Source organism: Neodiprion fabricii, chromosome 2 (assembly GCF_021155785.1).
Source record: "Neodiprion fabricii isolate iyNeoFabr1 chromosome 2, iyNeoFabr1.1, whole genome shotgun sequence".
NCBI lineage: Eukaryota > Metazoa > Arthropoda > Insecta > Hymenoptera > Diprionidae > Neodiprion > Neodiprion fabricii.
In genome coordinates this window covers 2,737,981-2,760,312 of record NC_060240.1, presented here as the reverse complement: position 1 = coordinate 2,760,312, position 22,332 = coordinate 2,737,981, and the positions used below count along the sequence as shown (strand labels likewise).

At 39.9% G+C, this 22,332-nt stretch overlaps 1 protein-coding gene across 2 annotated transcripts in view; it reads left to right on the top strand.

Moving 5' to 3' along the window:
• Nucleotides 1-22,332, top strand: part of LOC124175753 (discoidin domain-containing receptor 2-like) — a 109,163-nt gene that overhangs the window by 55,366 nt on the left and 31,465 nt on the right. The window contains exons 3-4 of one of the 2 annotated variants that reach the window (XM_046556247.1): nt 2,647-2,749; nt 17,584-17,815. In XM_046556247.1, the coding sequence (XP_046412203.1) occupies nt 2,647-2,749; nt 17,584-17,815 (335 nt within the window). The remainder of the gene's footprint in view (nt 1-2,646; nt 2,750-17,583; nt 17,816-22,332) is intronic. The other variant, XM_046556248.1, reaches the window with a different exon arrangement.

Sequence of the window (22,332 nt, the reverse complement as noted above, 5' to 3'; positions counted from 1 at the left end):
GAGTTCTCAAATTTTTACCCTGCACCCCATCCAGTTCCATCCAGGAACCACCACCACCACCACCACCACCACCACCGAGCTTCTTCGTACCGTGCCGACGTGCAATTACCGGTATTTTACTGGGAGTATACGTCGAGCCGAGTCGAGTCCTTTGTGTACTGCAACGCGTCGACGAGTTTCCGTGACTCGTCGGCATTGTGTGTACCTACATTCAGCAAATGAAACGTCAACCGCACGATGAATTAACAATTCTATCTTAACGCGGGCGTTTAACCGAGAAACAGACAAGTGGGCACCCTCCGCAAAATTCTACCCTACACATCTTCCTCCTCTAGAACACACCTACGCGTACAGGTATTATTATACATACCCTTGTCTGTTTCTTGCTACCGCGGGCTTTTTTACACGTCTTTTACACGGGTTTCGTCGCGAGAGTTAATTAACCGGAGCGAGTCACGCTGTGACACTGCCAGCCAACGGAGCAATCCTCCCACCGCGTTTTTCCATCTCTCGTCCTCACACTCGGAGAGGTGTTTAGTCGAAATGACCATTTTTCAACTACGTTATTAGGAAAAAAAAAAAAAAAACACCTGTAGGCTTGTACAAATGGTTAACTTGACTGTGCACATAATGGTTAAATTAACTACATAGAATAGTCAAAATATTAATTGCATAGGCACACAAAATAAAAAAAAAACTGGTTTGTACCAGAGACTAGATCTATGAATTCCCATGTATTTTGATGTGCCGAATCCAAACGCGGAATCAGAAATAATCGAACACACTTCATTTTTTTTCTTTTCAAATATCAAAAGAACCGTCCTTAAAATCGAAAAATTTACTATGAAGGAGATCAGCATTATATATCGTGAAGAATTAAAAAAAAAAATGGTGTAAATTCAATCATTTCTAACCCCGGATTCGATTTCAGTAGGTTAAAGTACATGAGAATTATTAGGTCTAGTCTTTGGTACAGACCACGTTTTTTGTGTATACCTGTGTTATTTTTACAGTTCCAATTCGAATTACATTTTACCTAGTCACATGCCCGAGATTCCTTCTCATCTCGTCGGATGATACGTGTCATGTATTTCAAAATGATCGAAGACTTTGAGACTCATGCATATAATAACACGAACCTTTGGTCGACCTTTGATACGTGACATCAAATCGGACGCCGAATCAAAGATGCAAAATTCATACCTTGTTGTTAACATCCCCCGAGTAAACATTCGTAAACACAACGGTTTCAGCAGCAGCTTATAACCGTCGATGAACCGTTTCGATTGCATCCGGTACCGTATGATTAAATTGTAGCAAACTGAGTCAATTAACTGTGCAGGGTTTCCAGTATACTAGAATCACGAAAAGCTGGAGGAGCACGTAAACCGGGGTTGAAATCAATAACACACGGGGGGTACAGAACGAACGAATAACCAACAGCAGTAGGGAACGCGAACGGTGGGAATGACGAATTGCGGACGTCGTTCACCACGCCGGGGAAGGACGCGCATACGTCACCAATGAATAGTTTAACACGGGAACAGAGCCGCACCTGCATCCCGAGCTCAAAAAGGTGGATGAAAAAAAAAAATAAAAAAAAAAAAAACACACACACAGCGCCTCCCTTCACTGATGAATTTTTCAATCGAACGGACGCGCTTCGCATTGCTCATTCCACAGTTTGTCTCACCTAACTCCGACGGTTCCCGGGTGAAACACGTGCACGCGTCCCCCCCCCCCCCCCCCCCCCTTAGGAATTAGGGGTTGTAACTTGAACACACAGAGACACACACGCACGCACGCACTCGTTACAGGACACGGGAACGACGGAACGCGATGGACTGCCGCATGGGGGTACCGGAAGTTGGACTACGTAATGCCTTCCAACCGTTCCTCCTGGACCGAAACATTTCCAGTCACCCTGTTCCTCCTCCTATATCCCCTTATTGCCATCCCCCCCCCCCCCGCTACCCTCGCTTCGCTGCAGGACAGGATTCGTTCTGCTCCGACTAATCCCGGGACCACGGCTGCATTCTGCAGTTTTGAAACTTCCCCCGAGCTAGCCAGCTAGCCAGGCATTGTAGCGAGCCGGTAACTTGAGTGCACTGCACCTCCGCATCCCACCGCTGCCACCAATTTATCACACAGCCTGAACGCTAAGAGAAATTACCGCCCGGGCAATTTTTATAACTTTGTTCGTTCGTTTTTTCTTTCTTTTTAACTTTATCGTCCATTTTCAGTCCTCCTTTTGCCATATTGTCTACTTTCTCTCTCTCTCTCTCTCTTTCACTCTTTTTTCCTGCTCTATATTTTTTATTCCTAGAAGAGAAAGAGGGAATAATTAGTCACTTGAATAAATTCTCGTTCTCTCGTTATATTCACTGCTGGATTATACAATGCGCCCCGGTGGTTACCTTCACTCGACTGAATATGTCACCTACCTTCTCAAAAGTCTTTAAATCGCATATGGCTGCTTGAACGAAGTTACGAAGTTGCTGAACTTATAGTATTATGTGCAACTGTCGGAAATTATAACGTATGAATTATTATTACTGATTGTTAGAGAATTACAAAGTTATAGAATTTCCTGTTACCTAATTCTTTGTTCCTTTTTTTTTTTTTTTTTTTGTGTGTGTATTGCAGGGCAATGTACCGTGGCCCTGGGGATGGAAAATGGGGAAATTCCTGACGACGACATCACGGCAAGTTCCATGTACGATCCAAGCCTCGGACCGAAGCACGCAAGGTGATTAAATAAAACTATACTTATGCAAGTTTTTGTCCGTCTGCGATTGCACCCTTGCTGACCTTGCTTGTATGTTCGCTCGAGGGTTGTTATCACATTTGTATCTCCGAATGTTTACCGATCGTGTAAACCGCTAGTGAGGCTCGTTTGGAGGGCCGCCGGATGGCGGATATTTGCAACCTGGTTTCGGTTATAACGGTCGCGGGAACCGAAAGCAACTGTATAAGCAACAACAAAGGAAACAAGACAAACAAGAAGAGGGGGTGGGTCATTACGGTCCAAACTACAAGATACACACGGGGAGCGCTCGAGGAGCCTTATATATCCACCCCCTCCAACCCCTCCGCCCCACCATCACGGTGTGTATAGCTGAAGCCAAGAAGGACTGCCCTACAAATTACCCCCAATTTTGTGTAAATTCCCGAAGCTCGCCTCAGCATAATACCTGTATTAGGCAAGCGGGGCCGAGCTCTTACCGGCAATAAATCTGTATTAAAGCAGTATTTTGCCAAACGGTGAAAGCTCCCGGGCGTTAACGGCTCCGAGACAGGCACGAGGTACGAAATTTTTCAGGCCAATCACTGACCTGTAATACCGCTTTCACAACCCTTTTTTATACAGTTATACTATACCTAGATATTGCGTATGGATACCTCAAAGAATTTGGTCACGGCCCAACTTCAAATTACTATACTTAACACTCGAGATTGGAACAGGGTGGCTACACACCTTGAAAACCTGGAAATGTTTCAGGGTGTTTAAAAGGGGTCATGGAATAAACCTGGAATTGTCGGGCAATTTTTAATTTCGTCATCGAAAATACTGAAAGTATCATTTTCTGTCACGAGAATTGGAAATAATTTTTTGAGGTAACAAGTTTTTAGATCCTGGAAATCCTGGAATTCTCATGGAATTTTATTCCCCCAAAAATTTGTGGCCATCCTGTGAAACCTTTGATTGATAATTTCCTTTGTAATTAACACGGTTCTGTAAAATATATTTGCCAAATTGTCACTTTTTTTTTATCATTTACTTGTATCGAAATTGCAAAATGACTCTATCCAGCGAAATTGCATTCCGCGCAGGATGATTTTTTCTCTTTCAAGTTTTGTTTCTCTACTTCGTCGAAATTCTGATTTTTAACCGAGCACCATGAATCCGAGCAGGGGATGAAAAATCGATAATACTGTTCTTAAAAAACACGACCACCCTGGTCCCTTTTTTACCTACCAACCGAAACATGCGTGCCTCGACAATTTGCAGAGAGTGGGTTGGGGTTAGAAAGTGAAAGCTTGCACTTTGAGAAAGTTTTCCATTTTTTTTTTTTTTTTTATTTATTTTTTTTTCTCCCTTTTGTTTTTCGTCCTTACCCCTCGGTTTTCATCCGTCTGCTTATTTTCTCGCGCACTCTGACTGGAATCGAATTTTCGCGTTCATGCGGACTAAGGACATATGGACAAAAAAGAAACTAAGAAAAAAAAAAAAAAATAGATCGGGGGAAACTGAGGGGTAGGAAAAAAAACCCTGGAAAGAAAGAAATAAACGACCGATCGGTTGAAACGATAACCGATCTTGATTCCCGTAAATTCCTGGGACCAATTCCTCAGCCATCGAGGCTATATATACCGTATAGCTTTCATCTGTGCTAGAAGGGGTGGATAGTGGATACGGTGGAGTCCGCGTGCAGGAAGGGATGGCAAAAACTGTGTTTCTTGTCGCGTTTCCGGTATATCTAGCATATACCAAGCTGCGTGTCTACATAGGTATATGTATACATGCCCACCTAAAAGGTACACACATACACACACACTCGTGCTCACATGCATACATACACAGTCACGTAAGTATACCCAGTCAGACGGATGATCCGCAGGGCTCCTCGAGACAAATCGAGGCCTTTATCAAGGCAGCCATATAATAGGCGGCATTGGTAAGAATCGAAGCCCGGTGACGTGCGAGCATTACTCAGGTGTTGCCGGGCGGGTAAAAAAAAAAAGAAAAAAAAAGAAAGATGGTCGTCGACTTATACCTTATACCGATAGCTGCAGGGCAGCAAATTCGATGGATGAAATCGGAACCTGCGTCTGGTGGCCCGCCACGTAGCACGTATCGTATGGCTTTCACCGCTGCGACAAATGGTCGGCAACCCACCCTTAACCGTGTGATGGTGGTGTCATGTCGTGGGGATGAAGCGAAACCCCGAGCGTGCATCTGTACTACCTTTGTATACATACATATATGGACATGTATTTATATATATATGTGTGTGTGTGTGTGCGCGCGTAGTATATACGTAGAAATGTATGTATTGTACATATCTACCTAATATATAATGTATATACATGCACGTGCGCGTGTGTGTGTGCGTGTGTGTGCGAGGTACGCAGATGCGGAGTGTGTCCCATTTGTAACTATCCACATGTAGAGACGTGTCGCTCTGCCGCGTATCGTATCGTATCGGCAACGGTTTCCGCCACTTCCTGTACACAGTTCCGTATTTTCAGGGGTTGGAAACGGCGAGGTGAGTGTAGGTAACGGTGGGGGAAGAGAGACGCGCACGTGGTGGTGGTGGTGGTGGTGGTGGGTCACATGATTTACGGGCGAATCCTTCGCGTGGCGCATCAACGCAAATAACGCGCTGGTACTCGGATACACACATTGATGCGCGAGGGTATAGAATCGGTATAAGGGCGTTGAAAGGAAGGGGGGGGGGGGGGGGGGGGGGGTTGGGGTGGAGGCTTGATATTGTGTCGCGAAACCTAGAGAGGCTAACTCCGTATACACCCATACCAGCTACGTCGCGTACGACGAAGGTTTGGCATAAATCTCGAACGCGAAGAAACGGAAAAAAAAAAAATAAAAACGAACCAAAGCGTCATACGTACCGTTCTTTTGATAACGAAACTCGCGCATCCCCATCCCCCTCCGCCCCCTTCGAACCCTCCTTGCACTTTCCTAGAGCGCTTGTGTTGGAGGTATAATAGGACTATTCAACGGGCACGCACGAACAAGTACAAGCAGAAGTTGGTGCAAGAAGGGGGTGGAGGGGGTGTGAGACGTCACCTTGACACGGGCCTGAATTGGAAGAGGCATTACTTCACCCTGTCACCACCCTGGTTCTTGACAAATCCTTCTCGCTTTGCTGCTCGAATCACTGCGTGAAATTAAAATACCTTAAACAACGGAAGTTTGACGCGTGATTTGACAAACTCTCAACTTCGTCTTCGATCGTTACGTTTCACTCGTACGATTGTATTACAGATTTCTTTGTTCTCTTCTTTTTTTTTTTTTTTCACTTACTATTCAGCCCGAAATTCGGGCATTCCGAAGGCTTAACAATCCTTAGGTGTTGTAACTTTAGGAACCGTAGGAATTCGGGTGAGAAAAACAGAAGGGAGCGAATGAGACAGAGAAAGAAGAAGAGAAGAAAAAAAAAATTGAAGAGGGAGAAACCGCGACAAATTCGGAGAGCCTCTTGCGGTGAAATTGTACGGGTACTCGGTGCGAGATGCAGTAGAATCGGCCGGGATAGTTTTGACTCGGGGGTGGAAACTGGGCCACGTCAGTCGAAAACTTTTAGGCAGATAGTGCGGAACTCCTCAGCCGGGCCGCATCCATTATCCATAATATATACCGGCTTTTGGAGAACGGTGGGAAAAGCTCCGATGAATATCGTGAACGGGTCTGAATTCACGCGACGTTGTTGTATTTGTTTTATTTTTCAAATTGTTTATTAATTCTCTCCTTCTTTGTTTATTGTAGAAAATTTGATTGTCCCGTGTCGTTCTTTTCATTCGGAAAACATCGCCGGATTTCCTTTCGATCGGAATAAAACCGTTTTCCAGGAACACCTCTCTCGTCCGCGCATCGATCTGATTCGAATTCCCGTATAACGAGAGGTTAACGAAAGTCACGAGACGCGATTTTGGGAATTCTTTTATCCACTCGCTCCTCGTTAAGCGTATACTCGTATTTCTACACGCACGCACATCCCTTCAATGCCCTTTATCTCAAATGCCGTTTGAAGAATTCGTCAGGCTGACTGGCCTTCACCCTCAACCTTTTAACGACGATCTTGTCGTATTCCGCAGATTGTATGTCAGGCTCCCTGATATGTATAATACTCCTCGAGAGTCCCTTTCTCGTTTTTATTTTCAATTACTCGTATCTTTCTCCCATCTCCTTACGCAGTCTAAAGGCGAAATCAAGAGAAAACAAAAAAAAAAAAAATATTAATAATAATAATAATAATAATAAATAAACGATATTCAAATACACAAATTCAGGGTTTGATAAAACGAGTAACGGCGACAAAAGGAAAAAAAAAAGAAAATTACTAAATTGATAAGTAAAAGGGAGAAACGTACTCCTGGGGGGGGGGGATTTCGGCTGAGTATAAAAAATCGTCAAGGGGGACTTGAAGCAGGAATTTTTACGGGTCATTTAGCTGATGGCATATTTCGAGGCCGCGCATTTCTGGCGGGCATATTCAATAATACCGTACGACGACCAGCAGCCGCTACAGGACACATCGGGATAGCCGGGGTGTCACACCCTCGTGAACCCTGGCCAAATGTAGTTGGCGAATTGAGGTGGAGGTGGAGGTGGATGAGGGGGGGAATGTGGCGACATGCCGATCCGTGTCCGATACACGAAATTATCGTGCAACGTTGAAAAGCAACCCTTGGGGATGCTGGAGATATGGCGAAAAGCGGAGCTTTCGGATCAATCTGCGTGTGAGAAACAGCGAAACGTCGATTTGTTTCGCGCGTCCGATTGGTGAGAATAATTTCTACGATCTTTCGGGAATCGATGAACAAAAATTTGCCGGAAATCGTTGTTACGTATGTATTATTTTTCACGACGAAATGAAAAAAATTAACTGCCTGAAAGAAATCGCGACGAAGAAAGAAAAGAAAAGCCTACATTATTGTACAAATTCGTACGTAAAAGCTCAAGATTAAAAAGAAACGGTACAAACTTTTCGCGTAGACTGTGTGGATAATTGTAAAAAAAAAAAAAAAAAAAACTGGTAGGTCTTACAATTACAACATCAAAGAACACATCTACAACCTTGGGTTAATCGAAGAAGTAACAATTATTCGTAGAAAAAATATCGCAGAAAAATATCAACTTTTATACAACAAGTAAAAACTACAGCGAAAATGCGATTAAAAATTTTACAACGATCGTCTACGTGCAAAAACTACGCGAAACTGTACAAAAGTTTCCGTTCAAAAAACTACGATCGTGTTTTAAATTTCCTTCAAAATCAAAAGCGCCAAAATAAAAAAAAAAAAAACAAATAAAAATAGGTGTGGATATTTTTCAAGAAAATCGGTGGTAATATTTTTTTTTTTTTCTTTTTCTTCTTAACCACACCCGCTACGAGGGTGGGGGAGAAGGGGGGTCGAAATATTACCGAGGGACATGAAACACCCCCGATCGATAAAGAATTCCACGTTTTTTCGCCTCCTCCCCCCCCCCCCCCCCCCCCCGCATTCCTCCAGATGGTCCATACACGCGTACCACATCTCGGTATTCTCTCCCCTTCCTCTTCCAAGATTTCTCCGCTATCTGCACACCGGGAGCGGCGATGAGATTACCTTATTTTTTGGGGGATGAAGGGAGGGAAAGATCCGAGTGGATGAAAACCGCCGAGAGTGTATCTGCTCTGTAAGGGAAGGAAATATTTCCAAAACTTTCGGCCGAAGCTCGCAAATTTTATCAAGTTTGAGCCGAAAAATTTTCCTCCGCCCCTCCGAATCGTACCTAGCCCCCCTCCCTTATTATACTCCTCGCGACAATATCGGATCAAAAGTTTTCCGCATCTGTGTAACGCAGCTATGGGTGGGTGGTAATAGACTTCTGCTCCTCCTGAAACTCGGCATGGTGCTCCAAGTATAATACAGTCTTCTAACTTACCGGTAGAGACGGTTTTTGTCTCCTTTTTGCAGTACAGCGTATAAAACGTATAAAATAATTTTTCCGATACAGATCTGATGAGTAATTTTTCTGTAATTAAGTATTGAAAATTTGATACTCAATCACAACTGCTAAAGATAAAAATACAACATACTGTAATTGTTATTAATCAATTCTCGTAAATTACACAGAAATTATAAGAAACGTATTCTGACGTGTAGTTTTGTGAGTAATTTGATCTAAATGGTAGAAAATTCACGAAAATATCAGTCAGCCATACTTAAAAATGAATGGCAAAATGTGGCAACGTCGGATAAAAAACTTTTGTTCCATTTATTAATTTTTGTTCCTCTCAAATCGTCGTAGTTGTTTCAAAATTGAGTTGTTTCGTTCCTAATTTTCTAAATTTATCAATGAAACTCAACTAAACACTGCCAACAACAACATACATCTATTACATGCGCTGTTGCCAGATCTATTTTACGCGGGAAAAAATACTTGAGTCACAAAACATTTATTTATCGTTACTAGTGAATAAATAATTAGATTGATCCGATTAGAAGTGATCTTAGGTAACATCTAAATTTCAAATACTATTTTCCATGCTCACATTTTTCATTTTAGTCAAAAAAAAAAAAATATGTTAGATGACTTTATTATCACTCACGGGTTACATACTGTCCATATATTACCTTGAGATAAAAATGTGTCTCACACGTGTATATAAAACAATGTATATATTAGAGAGCCGGGGATTCAAATCGTGAGCATATTATTCGACTGAAGAAATGTTTATTTATTTTATTTTTTTTTTTTCTTACTTTCCACCCCCTCGCGCCTGTTTTGTATTCTTGCGTCAAACTTCTACGGGGTCCGTGTCTCTCAGCTGCGCAAAATTCAGCCCTTTTCCACGTGTCCGTCACGTCGTGACTGGAATTTCGATTCGCAAAAACGGAATGTTGAATGAAAAATGCTCTTGAGTGTGCCAGAAAGAAAAAATACTTTCATACGTGTACATAATACGTATATACACATATTTTTCTCGTTCAACAATAACCAGTACTGTAAAAGAATTTTCATACTCTGAAAACTTGTGAAAATTCAGTTAAAAAGCTCGTTTCGTTCGGATGCGGCTCGAAATAGAGGGGGGGGGCAACAAAAAAAAAAAAAAAGAAAAGAACGAGTTCTCGAAAAATCACTAAATTAGGATGATTACGTGAGGAAATGATCCTGCGAAGGTTCAGGCGGCTAATTAACAACCCTGCCTATATGCCTGTAACACACCCGCTCACCTGCCCTTTATATTTATAATCCTAACCCCCCTCCCCGTCCGATTTCGCCTTCCCTCGCGTGTAATTTAACGCCAATTAATATCTCCGCTGCCTCTTCCCGCACTCTTTTCATTATTACATAAACGACGCGCCCTCTTCTTTCGACCCTCAAGAGCAGCACGCGATTTTCCCCGACAACCGTGTTTGTGAGAATATTTTTCGTTCGGGGTTGATCCGAATTTTTACATTTTTTTTTCTTCTCTCATTCGTATCTTTTTAAATATATTTTCAAATCGACACGTTCGAGCGCATCTGTCAACCGTACCCACGTATCTGTGTAATAATTTCATTAATTTTTCACATTTTTGGCATAAAATATAACCCGCGTTTTATCTCCGTACATGCAGAAGACCTCCCCCCCTCCTCCCCCCCCCCAGGATCTGGAGATGAAAAATTGCAACGAAAAAAAAAAAAGAAAAAAAAATTAAACACCACGTACTCAACGTAAACGTTGCACGATAATATATCGCGGAGTAATGTATAATATAATGTGAAAATAAAACAGCTGGCGAGGGGGGTGGCGGTGGGAGGAGGAAGGGGGGAGGGGAAGCCGAAACAGAATTAGTAATTGAAAAAGAAGGGAGCAAAAAAAACAAAAATGGGGAAACAGAGAAAAAAAAGTCGAAAGAGTCAGCAAAAAGCTTATCAAACGTGAGCGTGAACCGGGAGAGTTTGGGGTTGATATACGCGTGTCAGAGGTGGGTGGGATAGGATGGATGAGACGAGGAGGGCGAGGTGGAAAGTGGCGTTATGTACCCACCCAGAATCTGTTGGAATAACGAGCTCGAGAGGAGAAGTACGACGGTCGGATGGTGAAAAAAAGGAGGAAATAAGGGGTGAAAAAGGGGGGTGTGGTATCCGTATACGTGAAAAAAACAATATATATACATATATAGTGTATAGTATATATTGCGTATAGTGTATAGTGTGGTTGTACGTATATTAGGGTGCTTCGTTTGAGACGATTATTTTTTTTTTTTGCTCCATTTACGGAATATCACTCTAAGCATCCAAAAAAGAATTCTCACCAAAGATGAGCTCTTAATTTTAATTCTAAATACTCGCTAAACGACTTTGAAATTTTCCCATTTATTTAACACGTAAATTTCGATTTCTTTTTTTTTTTTTATTGCAGTTATCTAAAACAACGCGGCATTTAAGGATATTCAATCGGCTGTAGATGTAAATTACAGGGGATTCTTTGCTCTTTGAAAGCACCTACAGCCAATCTATGTTTTACGAACCGACTCGTCAGTAATAAGTCTTAAAACCGATTTTTTCTTTAATTTCATGGTTTTTTTCATTATTCTCGTGAACCACTAACTTCACAGCAAAATTGTATTTGACTTCTTTGTAGGAAATTAAATTTCCTACAAAAAAAAAAAGCCATGTAGGCCAAACCCGTAAGCCTAGTAGTTTAAGAGATACATCCAATTGAACATTGAAAAATTCAAAATATCCTCGTTTTAGCCTAGATTTCAGTACTTATTCATTAAATTATTGTCGAAAAAAAATTAATTACAGTATCGCTGATACAAAATTGTAATTGTCATTATCATGATTATTGGTGTTATTATTATCACTAATTTTTTTCAGAAAAAAAATTGAAATTTACGCGTTAAATAAATGGAGAAATTTCAAATTCGTTTAGCGAGTACTTGGAATCAAAATTAAAAGCTCATCTTTGGTGAGAATTCTTTTTTGGATGCTCAGAGTGATGTACCGTGAATTGAGTTAAAAAAAAAACAAATATTCGTCTCAAACGAAGCACCCTAATGTAATATGTATATATGTATATATGGTGTTACACCAACGCGATTGTCGCACGGCGGGCCGCTACGTAAGCAGAATTTCAAAGAGCGTTAAGATTTAACGGGTGAATAAAACACGTGTTGAATCCCGGGCACCGTTGTCGTCATCATCATCCTCCTCCTCCTCTTCATCCTCGTCGTCGTCGTCGGATAGTATAGGCAACTTGCCCCGCGTCTCCACCCCCGTTTTGCATATTAATTACCGTTGATCCATGTAAGCGGTGCTTACGCTTGCCTCTTACATCCAAATTGCCGAGATTAACATTTTTGCGATTTACAATACGTCAAGGCAGGCCGATTTTTCGTTGCAAGAAATTTTTTGTTTTTTTGTTTTGAGCCGAGGGGAAATTTTGGTGAAGTTTTTTTTTTTTTTTCTACGTTGCTTCATATTTCGAAATCACAAGAAAACATGTAAAACAGGAAAGAAAGCAATAATACGAAATTTTCATAGAATTATTCATATTTATGGAAATAGAAATAGTGGATGGATAATTAAAAGTATTCATTTTAACGAAGCATCATTCTTTTTTTAATTTGGATTCAAGTTTGAATTCAGCGAGGAATATATTATTGAATATTTAATTTTGAACAGTCAGTTCTGGTAGAGAAATAAATGAGTTGGAATACTTGAATGAGAAAATCTTACGCCTCAGTTTTTAGTCCAATATTAAATTATATACATTTCCATGAAAAATTTTAGCTTATATACTTTTAACATCGCGAGGAGAGAAAATGTTCATAATTCTTATATCTGTTGACTTATTGAGCTCAAATTCGGATCAAATTTTATCTCGAGGGTTTTGTGGACTCGAATGGTCAAAATGTCAGAAGTTCTCATTCGTATACGATGGGAAACTCTTGAATTACACCGTCAAGAAATTAAAACCGAAACTCGTTCCCCTGACTAATGAGCGTGAGAAAAACCGGAGCTTCCCAGAACAAAAAATTAAAAAATTGCCCAAATTAAGGAGTCAGACAATCTCGAGTGTAATTGAACATCGAGCTTATCTAGCAACAGGTATAAGTATAGTATAATCTACCTGTCCATGGGGTTAAATGGTAACGGGTTCTCCATTCGAATAGCCTAATTACTTCAGTTATGTGATAAAAGGTAGTGAAAGCGGTCTCGAACTTGAAATTAAAATAAGAAACGAAAAAAAAAAAACCAAGGAAAAGGAGGGAAAAAAATTAAATTAATGAATTCATACTCCTTGTATGGCAAAGCGCTGCGGCTGACTTCGCGCGGCCCAAGAGACAGATAACGAAATACTTGGGTTCTTTACTGAATACAAAATATACCTCATTCAGGGTTAGTGGTTGTACCTAAAGAAGAACCGAAGCCATGTGAAGCAAGGAGGAAGCTTGCCTGGCTTGCTGGCGTAGCAATATAAAGGCTGGTTCTGGACGCAGATTCCTGCACCGACATCTTACCGACACTCCCAAGACACAAACCTTTTTACTAGTATATTTCAGACCAGAACCCTTTTTTCTACGTTATTCTAGATTTTGCGAACATTTGTGCCTTGGGAGTGTCGGTAAAATGTCGGTTACGGGAATCTGTATCTACAACCGGTCTTGTATTACTATTCATACAAAATATATTCCTGGCTCAGGGTTACAGTACATTATACCTAAAGCCATGAGAAGCAAGAAAGAAGCCTGCCTAGCTTACTTACGTAACAATACAAGGCCAGCTCTGGACACAGATTCCTGCACCGACATTTTATCGACACTCCCAAGTCACAAACCTTTCCACTAGAATATTTCAGAAACGAACCCTTTTTTTCTAGATTATTCTAGATTTTGGGAAGGTTAGTGTCTTGGGAGTGTCGGTAAGATGCCGGTTATAGGAATCTGTATCCAGCACCGGTCACATATTACTACTTATAAAAAATATACCTGGTTCAGGGTCACAGAACATTGTACCTTCAGGAGAATCGAAGCCATGAGAAGTAAGGAGGAAGCTTCCGGGCAAATCGATACCCTAAGCCTTGATACGTAACAGGCAGGCCGCACAATACGGAGAGAGTGCGATTACGCCGTTATTGACAATAATTCTACCCCATAACGGGCCTTTCACCCGACACCGAGCAGCTCGCCTGTATTTCACTAATTCGGTAAGATCCCAGGTGTTATTTATTGCGCGTGCAGATATTACGCGAGGAAAATTAGCCCTACTTATATGCCTGTAAGTAATATTCGTTTCGTGCATAAGAGCTGACACTTGAAGAGAGTTTTCTTGCCTTCTTACCATTTTTCGGTCTAGATCGGCAGGTTCAAAAGATACAGCCGAAAAACGGTGACATCTTATCGTTTTTTCTCAACTGTTGATCCTATGATAATTTTTTAATATTGCAGCTCTTTGAATTTCTTACTATTTCGAATTTGGAGTCTATAAAAGCTTAAATTGTAACAAAAAGTGTTTTAGTCTTAAAAATCGCTAGCCAAAAATGAAAAAAAAAAAATAAAAAAAATGACAATAATTTAGGCATTCTTCTAATTCATATTCTCGAAGCCACATCCTAATAATTAAGCTCACTTATCGGATCGTGTTAAGCTCAAGCAGATTTTTCTTTCTTTACTTGGAACCAACCTGTGGAATGACCAAATAAAACCTGAGAAAAGTTGTAAATAAATACGACACTAGTGAGTATAATTCATTCTCTTCAACTTTATTCCCATCGCACAACAATTACTCGATAGATTTTGATATCCTTAACGAAGTGCTAGTAAAACTATTAACTTTTACGAAAAATTCCACATATTTTTATATCGCGAAAGAGATAAATTAGCGACGTATTCGGCACGATTCGACGTCGAAGTCAAGGCGAATTGTTGAGACCAGGGTGTAAAGGAAAGTGCTATGGGGTGGATATCCTCTCGGCTATTCGAGGGGTGGGTTGAAGGGGGGCTCCTGCAGCATGTGGTGGTAACGACGGTCGTCATTAGCAATGCTAATGCATCTTTCGAGCGATGAGGCGCGCGCCATCGCAGGTAATGCCTCCTCCACTTCTCCCCTGCAGGAAGCCAACTCTCCCCCGTCTGATTCTACTCGCCTATTATACATACGTAGGTATATCTGTACGTACCTTATATGTATAGGTATAAGTACTATTCCTCTTCGTTCTCGTTTCTCCCCCTTTCTTCTGGGTCCGTGGTTTCCCTTACTTATATTATACCTATACATAATACGTACCCTTTACAAATCCAAGTGCATCCTCGGCCTGTCTGATTGGCTTCTCCATCACAGCAGCGATACGTAACTCTAACATATATATGTATGTGTATTATCTGTCTGACTCACCATGCGGCAAATCAGATTTTATAAATTAACTTCGCATATATTATATATATGCGGAGTTTATTCGTATCATACATGGATGTATCTTTATACAGAATATTGTACTGCGATTATTAATTGTACGATTTTGAATTGACCTTGAAAATTTTTAACAACGATCTTTTCAACGTCATATCATTTTCATGTAACATATCTGAAATGTAATTATCACTTTACTTCAAGGTTGGCAAATCTTATTCTTCTTTTCTTATCTTTTTGTTGATCTTTGAAATTGATGGGTATCTTTCGATAAGTTTTATCATCGTATAAATTTAGATCCTGTACCATTAAAAAAAAAACGAAGAAAAAATGCGAAAACAAGAAACTCGAGATCACGTTCCAACCCAAGGGAGTGAAATTAAAAGGAATTATGAAACAAGTGCCTAATTGTAAATTAGCCTATAGATTTAGAGAGAGGAGGGAGTGGAGTAAGACGCGTAACAATGAGCGTTAAATCCTGCGAGACTACAGTTTTTATTACACCGATTGTGTAATTAAAGTGGTGCAGCCGGCAGGCACGAGTGGGAAATTGCTGAAGGCTTTGCGAATATGGCTGCGGAATCGAATCGCCGTTTGATCGTTAAATTAGACAAGGAAGGATTGTCAGAGTAAGAAGGTACATCTCGCGGTACAGCCAATTAAGCTTGATTAGAAGGTTGTCTTTAATTGCTATCCCAAGTTCACTCTCGAACTGACTATACGTACGATATGTACATATACATATAACGCGTACATGCACCTATATACATGCCTATGCCTGTATTACCTGCAATACAATAGTCAGGTTACATATTCTAAGGATCAAGTGGAGTGAAATTTCGGAGGGATGTAAAGTTTTTTTTATTTTTTTTCCTCTCTCTTTCTTCTTTATGCTTGTGAGATTTTCAACGGTCGTAAATCCTCCGGCAAAGGGATAAGCAAAAAAAGAAGGGTCCGATTGTAAAAACTGATATCCGAATGACCCGCCGTTCTTTTTTTTATTTATTTCTTTTCTTCCGAATTTATCTCTTTTATTCTAATGAAGTCCCACCCTTTTAATCCGTTCCTCGCCCACACCTCCCTCCTAGCAGACGTGTCTGATCTGATACCCGTCAGAAAAACATTATTTTTGGGAAAAGAGAGAAAAAGAGAGAGAGAGAGAGAGAAAGAAAGAGAGCGAGAAAAAAAAAGAGTACGAAAGAGAACATTGATATAATGATTATACACAATACCTTTTTTGTCAGTTTATTCAGCATCCGCATATTATCTGTAGGACCGGGCTTTAAGCTTTAAAGCGCAATAGTTCGACCTGAGAGAGAGAGAGAGAAGGATGGAGCAGGGCTGGACCATGCTTAGTCGGCTTTGAGCCAGAACGCTTAACGATATTGACGCGTTATCTGACCGCTTAGCTCAACCAGTATAAGCAATATTGTATCGGGTCAGCAAGCCACCGCTTATTGTATCTCTGAGGACTCAGGTATTGATAATTTGGGTATTGCGGAACTATCACAAGCTGTCCCTTATTCGCTGACAATCATTGAGAGAACAATCCTCTTATGGAAAATCACTATTTTTTATCTATATAAGTAGCAATACAAGGCTGGTTCTGAATACAGATTCCTTTACCGACATCTTATCGATATTCCCAAGACACAAACCTTTCTTCTAGATTATTCTAGATTTTGAAAAGGTTTGTGTCTTGGGACTGTCGGTAAAATGGCGGTACAAAAATCTGTATCTAGAAGCTGTCTGTTATTGCTGCTTGTATTATCACGATATTATCGTAGGCTGACAATTTACATCGTGCGGGAAAACAAATTTCTATGTATATATACATGTACGTACAAGAACAGTTTGTAACCGAGTAGGTAATTTAATTCCCTACATAATGAAATTTTGTACAAACATATTGTTTGAGCTTGCAGCAAACTGTATACAATGGCGATGAATTTTTAATATACACCGAATTCACTGCACCCAGCTTGTTACGATGTTCATAATTGTTATAATGCGGGGTGTGAAAACGGGGGTTTGGCTTTTCTTCCTACAGGTATATAATCCGCAATTCATTTCCTTCGTGCATCCGCGGTGGTGATATGCCCGCACTCATGGAAGCTGAGCAGTTTTTTAATACCGCAGTGCTTCATTCGGCGAAATAAAAAAAAAACGCGATACATTTCCCAATTCCATATTTATACCGCTTGACCGACCTCATATTTTTTACAAACTTGAACGATGAAACAAAAAAGTGAAAAAAAGTCAATGCCTCTAGTATGATTACGTCATGTTATGCTACGGTTTTAAAAACTGTGCAATCATGATTTTTCCATAAAACAATTATTTCACGACTCATCAACGTTACGAATTCCTCAGCCTTGTGTCCTTTTTTCATATCTAATTTCTGAAAGAGGCAAAAATCCCTCGTTTGAGCTTGCAACGTGCTTTCAGACTGCGCCAGGACAAGGGTGGCGGCGCTTGGTGTCCCCGAAACATGGTGACTAAGGAAGGCAAGGAGTACCTCGAGATCAATCTCCACACCACCAGGGTTCTAACCTCGGCCCGGACTCAGGGAAGGTTTGGAAACGGTCACGGAGTCGAATACACCGAGGAGTATTTCGTCGAGTATTGGCGCAACGGGTTCACCAAATGGACGAGGTGGAGAAACCGGCGAGGAATGGACGTGAGTATAATATATAATATTACACTTCCAGGAGAAATTTTTTTCTAACCCTCTTCTGCACCACCGAATAGAAGAAGAAATTTTTTTTAAAACTCCCAATTCCATTTCCTTCCGTTTTCGAGAAAAATGCCAATTGCAGCCTTCTGCTAATTCGCTTCTTTACCTAATTGTCTTCGGGCAGTGTTTTATTTTTTCCTTTAATTATATCGTTTTCTTTTTTTTTTTCTGCTGCTCCGAACGACTGACAGATTTTTATTTTATTTGTTTATTTTTTTATTTTTTTTAATTGAATTACAGCTCGTTAATTGATTACGGTTACTTATACAGGCGTACATATAATTTTCGCTACATATTTTATCACACGGTACAAAACACGTGCGGGGATTTATAAAAACAGGGTGAAATGAGGAAGATTGATTTTGTTCAAGTTGGGGAAAACACGGAGCGAAAGCAATAAAAAAAAAAAGTATATAATTTAGTGGAAAATCGTAGCGGTTAATCACCGCGGATTATTCATCATGAATCAGTTACGCAACATTTAACTCGGACGGATAAATTCACACAGCACTATGCGTATATAAAATTTAACTTATCATGAAAATGCTTCGTTTTTTCTCATTATTTCAATTCTAACGACTGAGTAAAATTCTATTTTCGAGGAGCTGAAAATAAAATCAAAATTGCATTGAGATTTATAAGATACGAAATTTCGACTCACATATTTATTTATAACTTTTACATCGCGCCAGAATTTTTTTTTTTTTTTTTCCCCTCTACACTTCTCTTCTTTTCCGCACATATCCTCCTGCCTGAAATTTGCAAAAACAGATTTGTTTTAATGTCATTTCATCCGACTGAAGTTTGTCGTTCCCCTCGCACCCAACGAACCCCTTTGAACCGGGATAAAAATTACGGAGTCTGCACACCCGAGGGTAATAGAATTTCACCCTTCTTATTTTCGCTCTCTTTTCTCTCCTCCCTTTTTTTTCCTCGTGTTGTTTTTTCTCTTTCCTTTTTTCTCACTCTTATAATTTTCCTTCTTTCGCACGAAACCGTGAAGCGTTCCAGGATAGAAATTAAAAATTCCCAGTGATTAGTGGAACTCCGCGATTGAGTTTCATGGCGCAGGTGCGCTAGCAAGTTGCAGCTCTCAAGTCTCGACTGAAACTTTTGCACACCGACTCGTATCGCTCCGAAGACGTTACGGGACTCAAAACTTTATTCGAGAAGTCTCGCATGTGCAGGAAACCTGCGCCTCTCAAATATTTGCTCAGACCTAGAGACGTCTACTTTTCGACTGCGCGCTTAACGGAAACCATTTTGCTAATTGTGACATATTCGTGACGTTAAATGAAAAGAAAAGAAAAATTAAAATAAAAAAATTTCAATATACGCTGTACCGATTCTACCCATTTCGTATCTGTCATTTAATTTTTCTTTCTCCCCGATTTTTATATGATTTGTTCTGACATTGACGAGTTAAAAAAATTCTGGCATCTGACGGACGTTCATTGATCGTGAGAATCAGACGGAATGGCAATTTTTTTTTTATTCTTTTTTTTTCCCCTGCTGTTTGTTTCCTCCCTTTATTCGAATCACGTTATTTATCCAAGGGGGGAGAATAAAAATTGTTTTTTCAGCCCATGTACAAGGGAGAAAAAAACATTTTGAATATTTGAAACGAATAAACAAGTGTGCTGAAAATTATGGTGATGATTAGAATTTTTAAACATGTTACAGACATTTTTTAAATCGTTTATCAATTAAATCTTTTATTTCTATATATATATATATATATACAGCTTGATCTTCTGAAGTGCTTTTTGAAAAATGATAGGAAAAACCAATCGAGCTTGCAAATAAACCCACATGCATGTACACAAATCCAGCGTCTAGATCATATCCGTAATTCTTCCGTTCAAATATTGAATCGGAATTAATACCGGATTATGTACTTTGCTTTTGGATTTGTACATACGTGTATGTGCATGGGAAAATATCCATTAACGAGCCATGTACCCACTAACGAGCCGACGAAAAATTTAGTGCATTTCTGCATTTCGTGCAAACTTTGTGTATATGTAAATACCTATCATATTGGTATTTATATGCAGAAGCGTTAACTTTTCTGCCTCTGTATTAGGCAGTATGTGAAAATACACGCGGATCTCGCACAGCCGTTTTGTGTATCATACGCGTATATCTATAGCCGTAAAATATTAATTGACAGGAATGTACACTTAATCTGTATGTAATTTTGTAAATTACACACTTTGCCGATGCTACGAATGAAATTCCGTTTTGGTTGCAATTTATATCGCATTTTCTAGTCTACCGATCATTGATTTATGTTACTGAATATTGAAAAATTTTGAACTTTCAAAAAAAATTTACCAATCTACTAAATTATTAGAGCATAATTGGGAATCAAAGACTGAACAAGAGTGATCGAGATTCATCAAGTTGAATTAGGTTGAAGCATATTCGTGTCTTCTACATATAGAAAAGGAACAGAGAAAAAAAAAGAAACTCAATTTTCGCACAGAATATCTTACTCGTTACATTTATTAAGTATCATACTAGATTCTCCATTTTTTTAATTGACAAAAGTGTGCAACGTATAATGCAATTAAAATAATTCATAGATCACAGCGTTTGTAAACATAAATAATCGATAAATCATCGGATCTTAAATTTCTGTTTTGCTTGTCAATAATTTTGACCGAAAAAACAATATACCAAAAATCGATACAGATCGCACAGAACAAACTGATGCTCCCTATTTTGAAATATTATACGTTCACGTCACGTCAGGTGATTTGTTTACAATCCATTCTCGAACAGAATAAGCCTATAGGTAGGACTTGATATATTATTTATTGAAATTGGACCAACTGTCATACGAATTTGACGTTAACAAAAGGTGTTCGCTTGTACAATGTAATCCTCTCGTTGTCAGTTGATTAATCACTGGATTATTAACTCTGACGAAAATGTTTTCGTTGTATGAAGGTCGAGAAGGTTTTCCGAAAAAATATGTCGAAACTCATTTCAGTTATATTGATTTTAATGAAACTTCTATTCCTTAATGCTTCTACTTCATCTTTGTGGTCTCTAATTCCTATCTTGATTATAATGCACCTTCGTAGGAATTTGAAACAGCTACATAGGACACTTGATCGATTTGAAAAAAAGAATTAAAAAAGGCTGTGAGTGCCATTTTTAAAAGTAAAGTTAAATTCTAGCGATAAATAATTATGAAGATATAAAGGTTATCGCCAATTTTTTTTTAATTTATGGTTTCAGGAACTTACAGCCTTTTTTATAAATGAGTGCGCAAAATTCTATTTTGCGTATGTTGTTGAATGTGCAAAGTAGTACATTCCCACACTAGTGCTGGAATTGAATCGAAATATCTAGTAACACTAGGAAAAAATGTTATAATTCAATTCGCATATTAGTGCAGAAATGTACTACTTTGCACACTCATTTGATTACGCAAAACCGAATTTTGCGCAGCAAGCTAAGAAAAATAGCATACTCAACACTTGCGCATTACTATTTTATACCTCCCCTTTAAATATACTATTTGAACAGAAAATCGAATCCGTACAATCGAAACCGGGTTCGTCATAATAACGCATAGAAAACGAGAGAAACTTTATCGGCAAATTTCGTATCTTGCTAACTTGCACAACAGTTTTCCCTACTCGTAATGGCGTTGAAGAACAGTTGTTCAACACGTGTCACCGCCTCACGCACGTATTCCGTTGTCGAGTTTGCGAATCGGCCAGGCCATCCCGTCCATCCGCCCCCAAGCTGGATCATCCGAAGCTCCGAGTTCCTCATTTGAATTCACGAGGCGCCGGGACGGCGCCGAGAAGTTGAGCTTTGCGGGCCCCCTGAAAAGGGACCGAAGGGACAATCGCGGACAGCGGAGAGACGTGTCTCATTCCGTTCTTTAAGAGGAGCCCAAGAGGAGAAACAAGCGGTTTTTCCTTCCTTTCTACAGCTTTTTTTTTACCGTTGCCAGTCCTATAAGACACCGTCAAATTAGCCGGATTAACGAGCCGATTTCTAACGTTATTGGAACTCGTGACGCGACTCCTTTTCTACATCTGCAAAAACGAACTTTGACCCTAGCTCGAAATCTCGAACGATTATTTTATCATCAGAGCCAAGTTGCACGGAACTGTTTTATCATTGGGGCTAAGTTGCACGAAACTGCTTTATTACTAGAGCTAAGTTGTATGAAACTGTTTTATCATTGAAGCTAAGATACGTGTAAATGTTTTATTCCTCGTTCGATTTTTTACAGCAATGAGATGTATCATATTTATATCTTTCAAAAGTTTTCAAAGATTCTCAACTTCGCGTCTTGGTATTTCGATGCGATTGCGGATTTCAATCAGGATCTATAATTATGCAGGACACGGGTTGAAGTAACGTGTCGCTCGGATCTGCAACGATACCCTTTGGCAAAGCGTCCGATCCTTGTCAAATTCAGGACGAGTCTG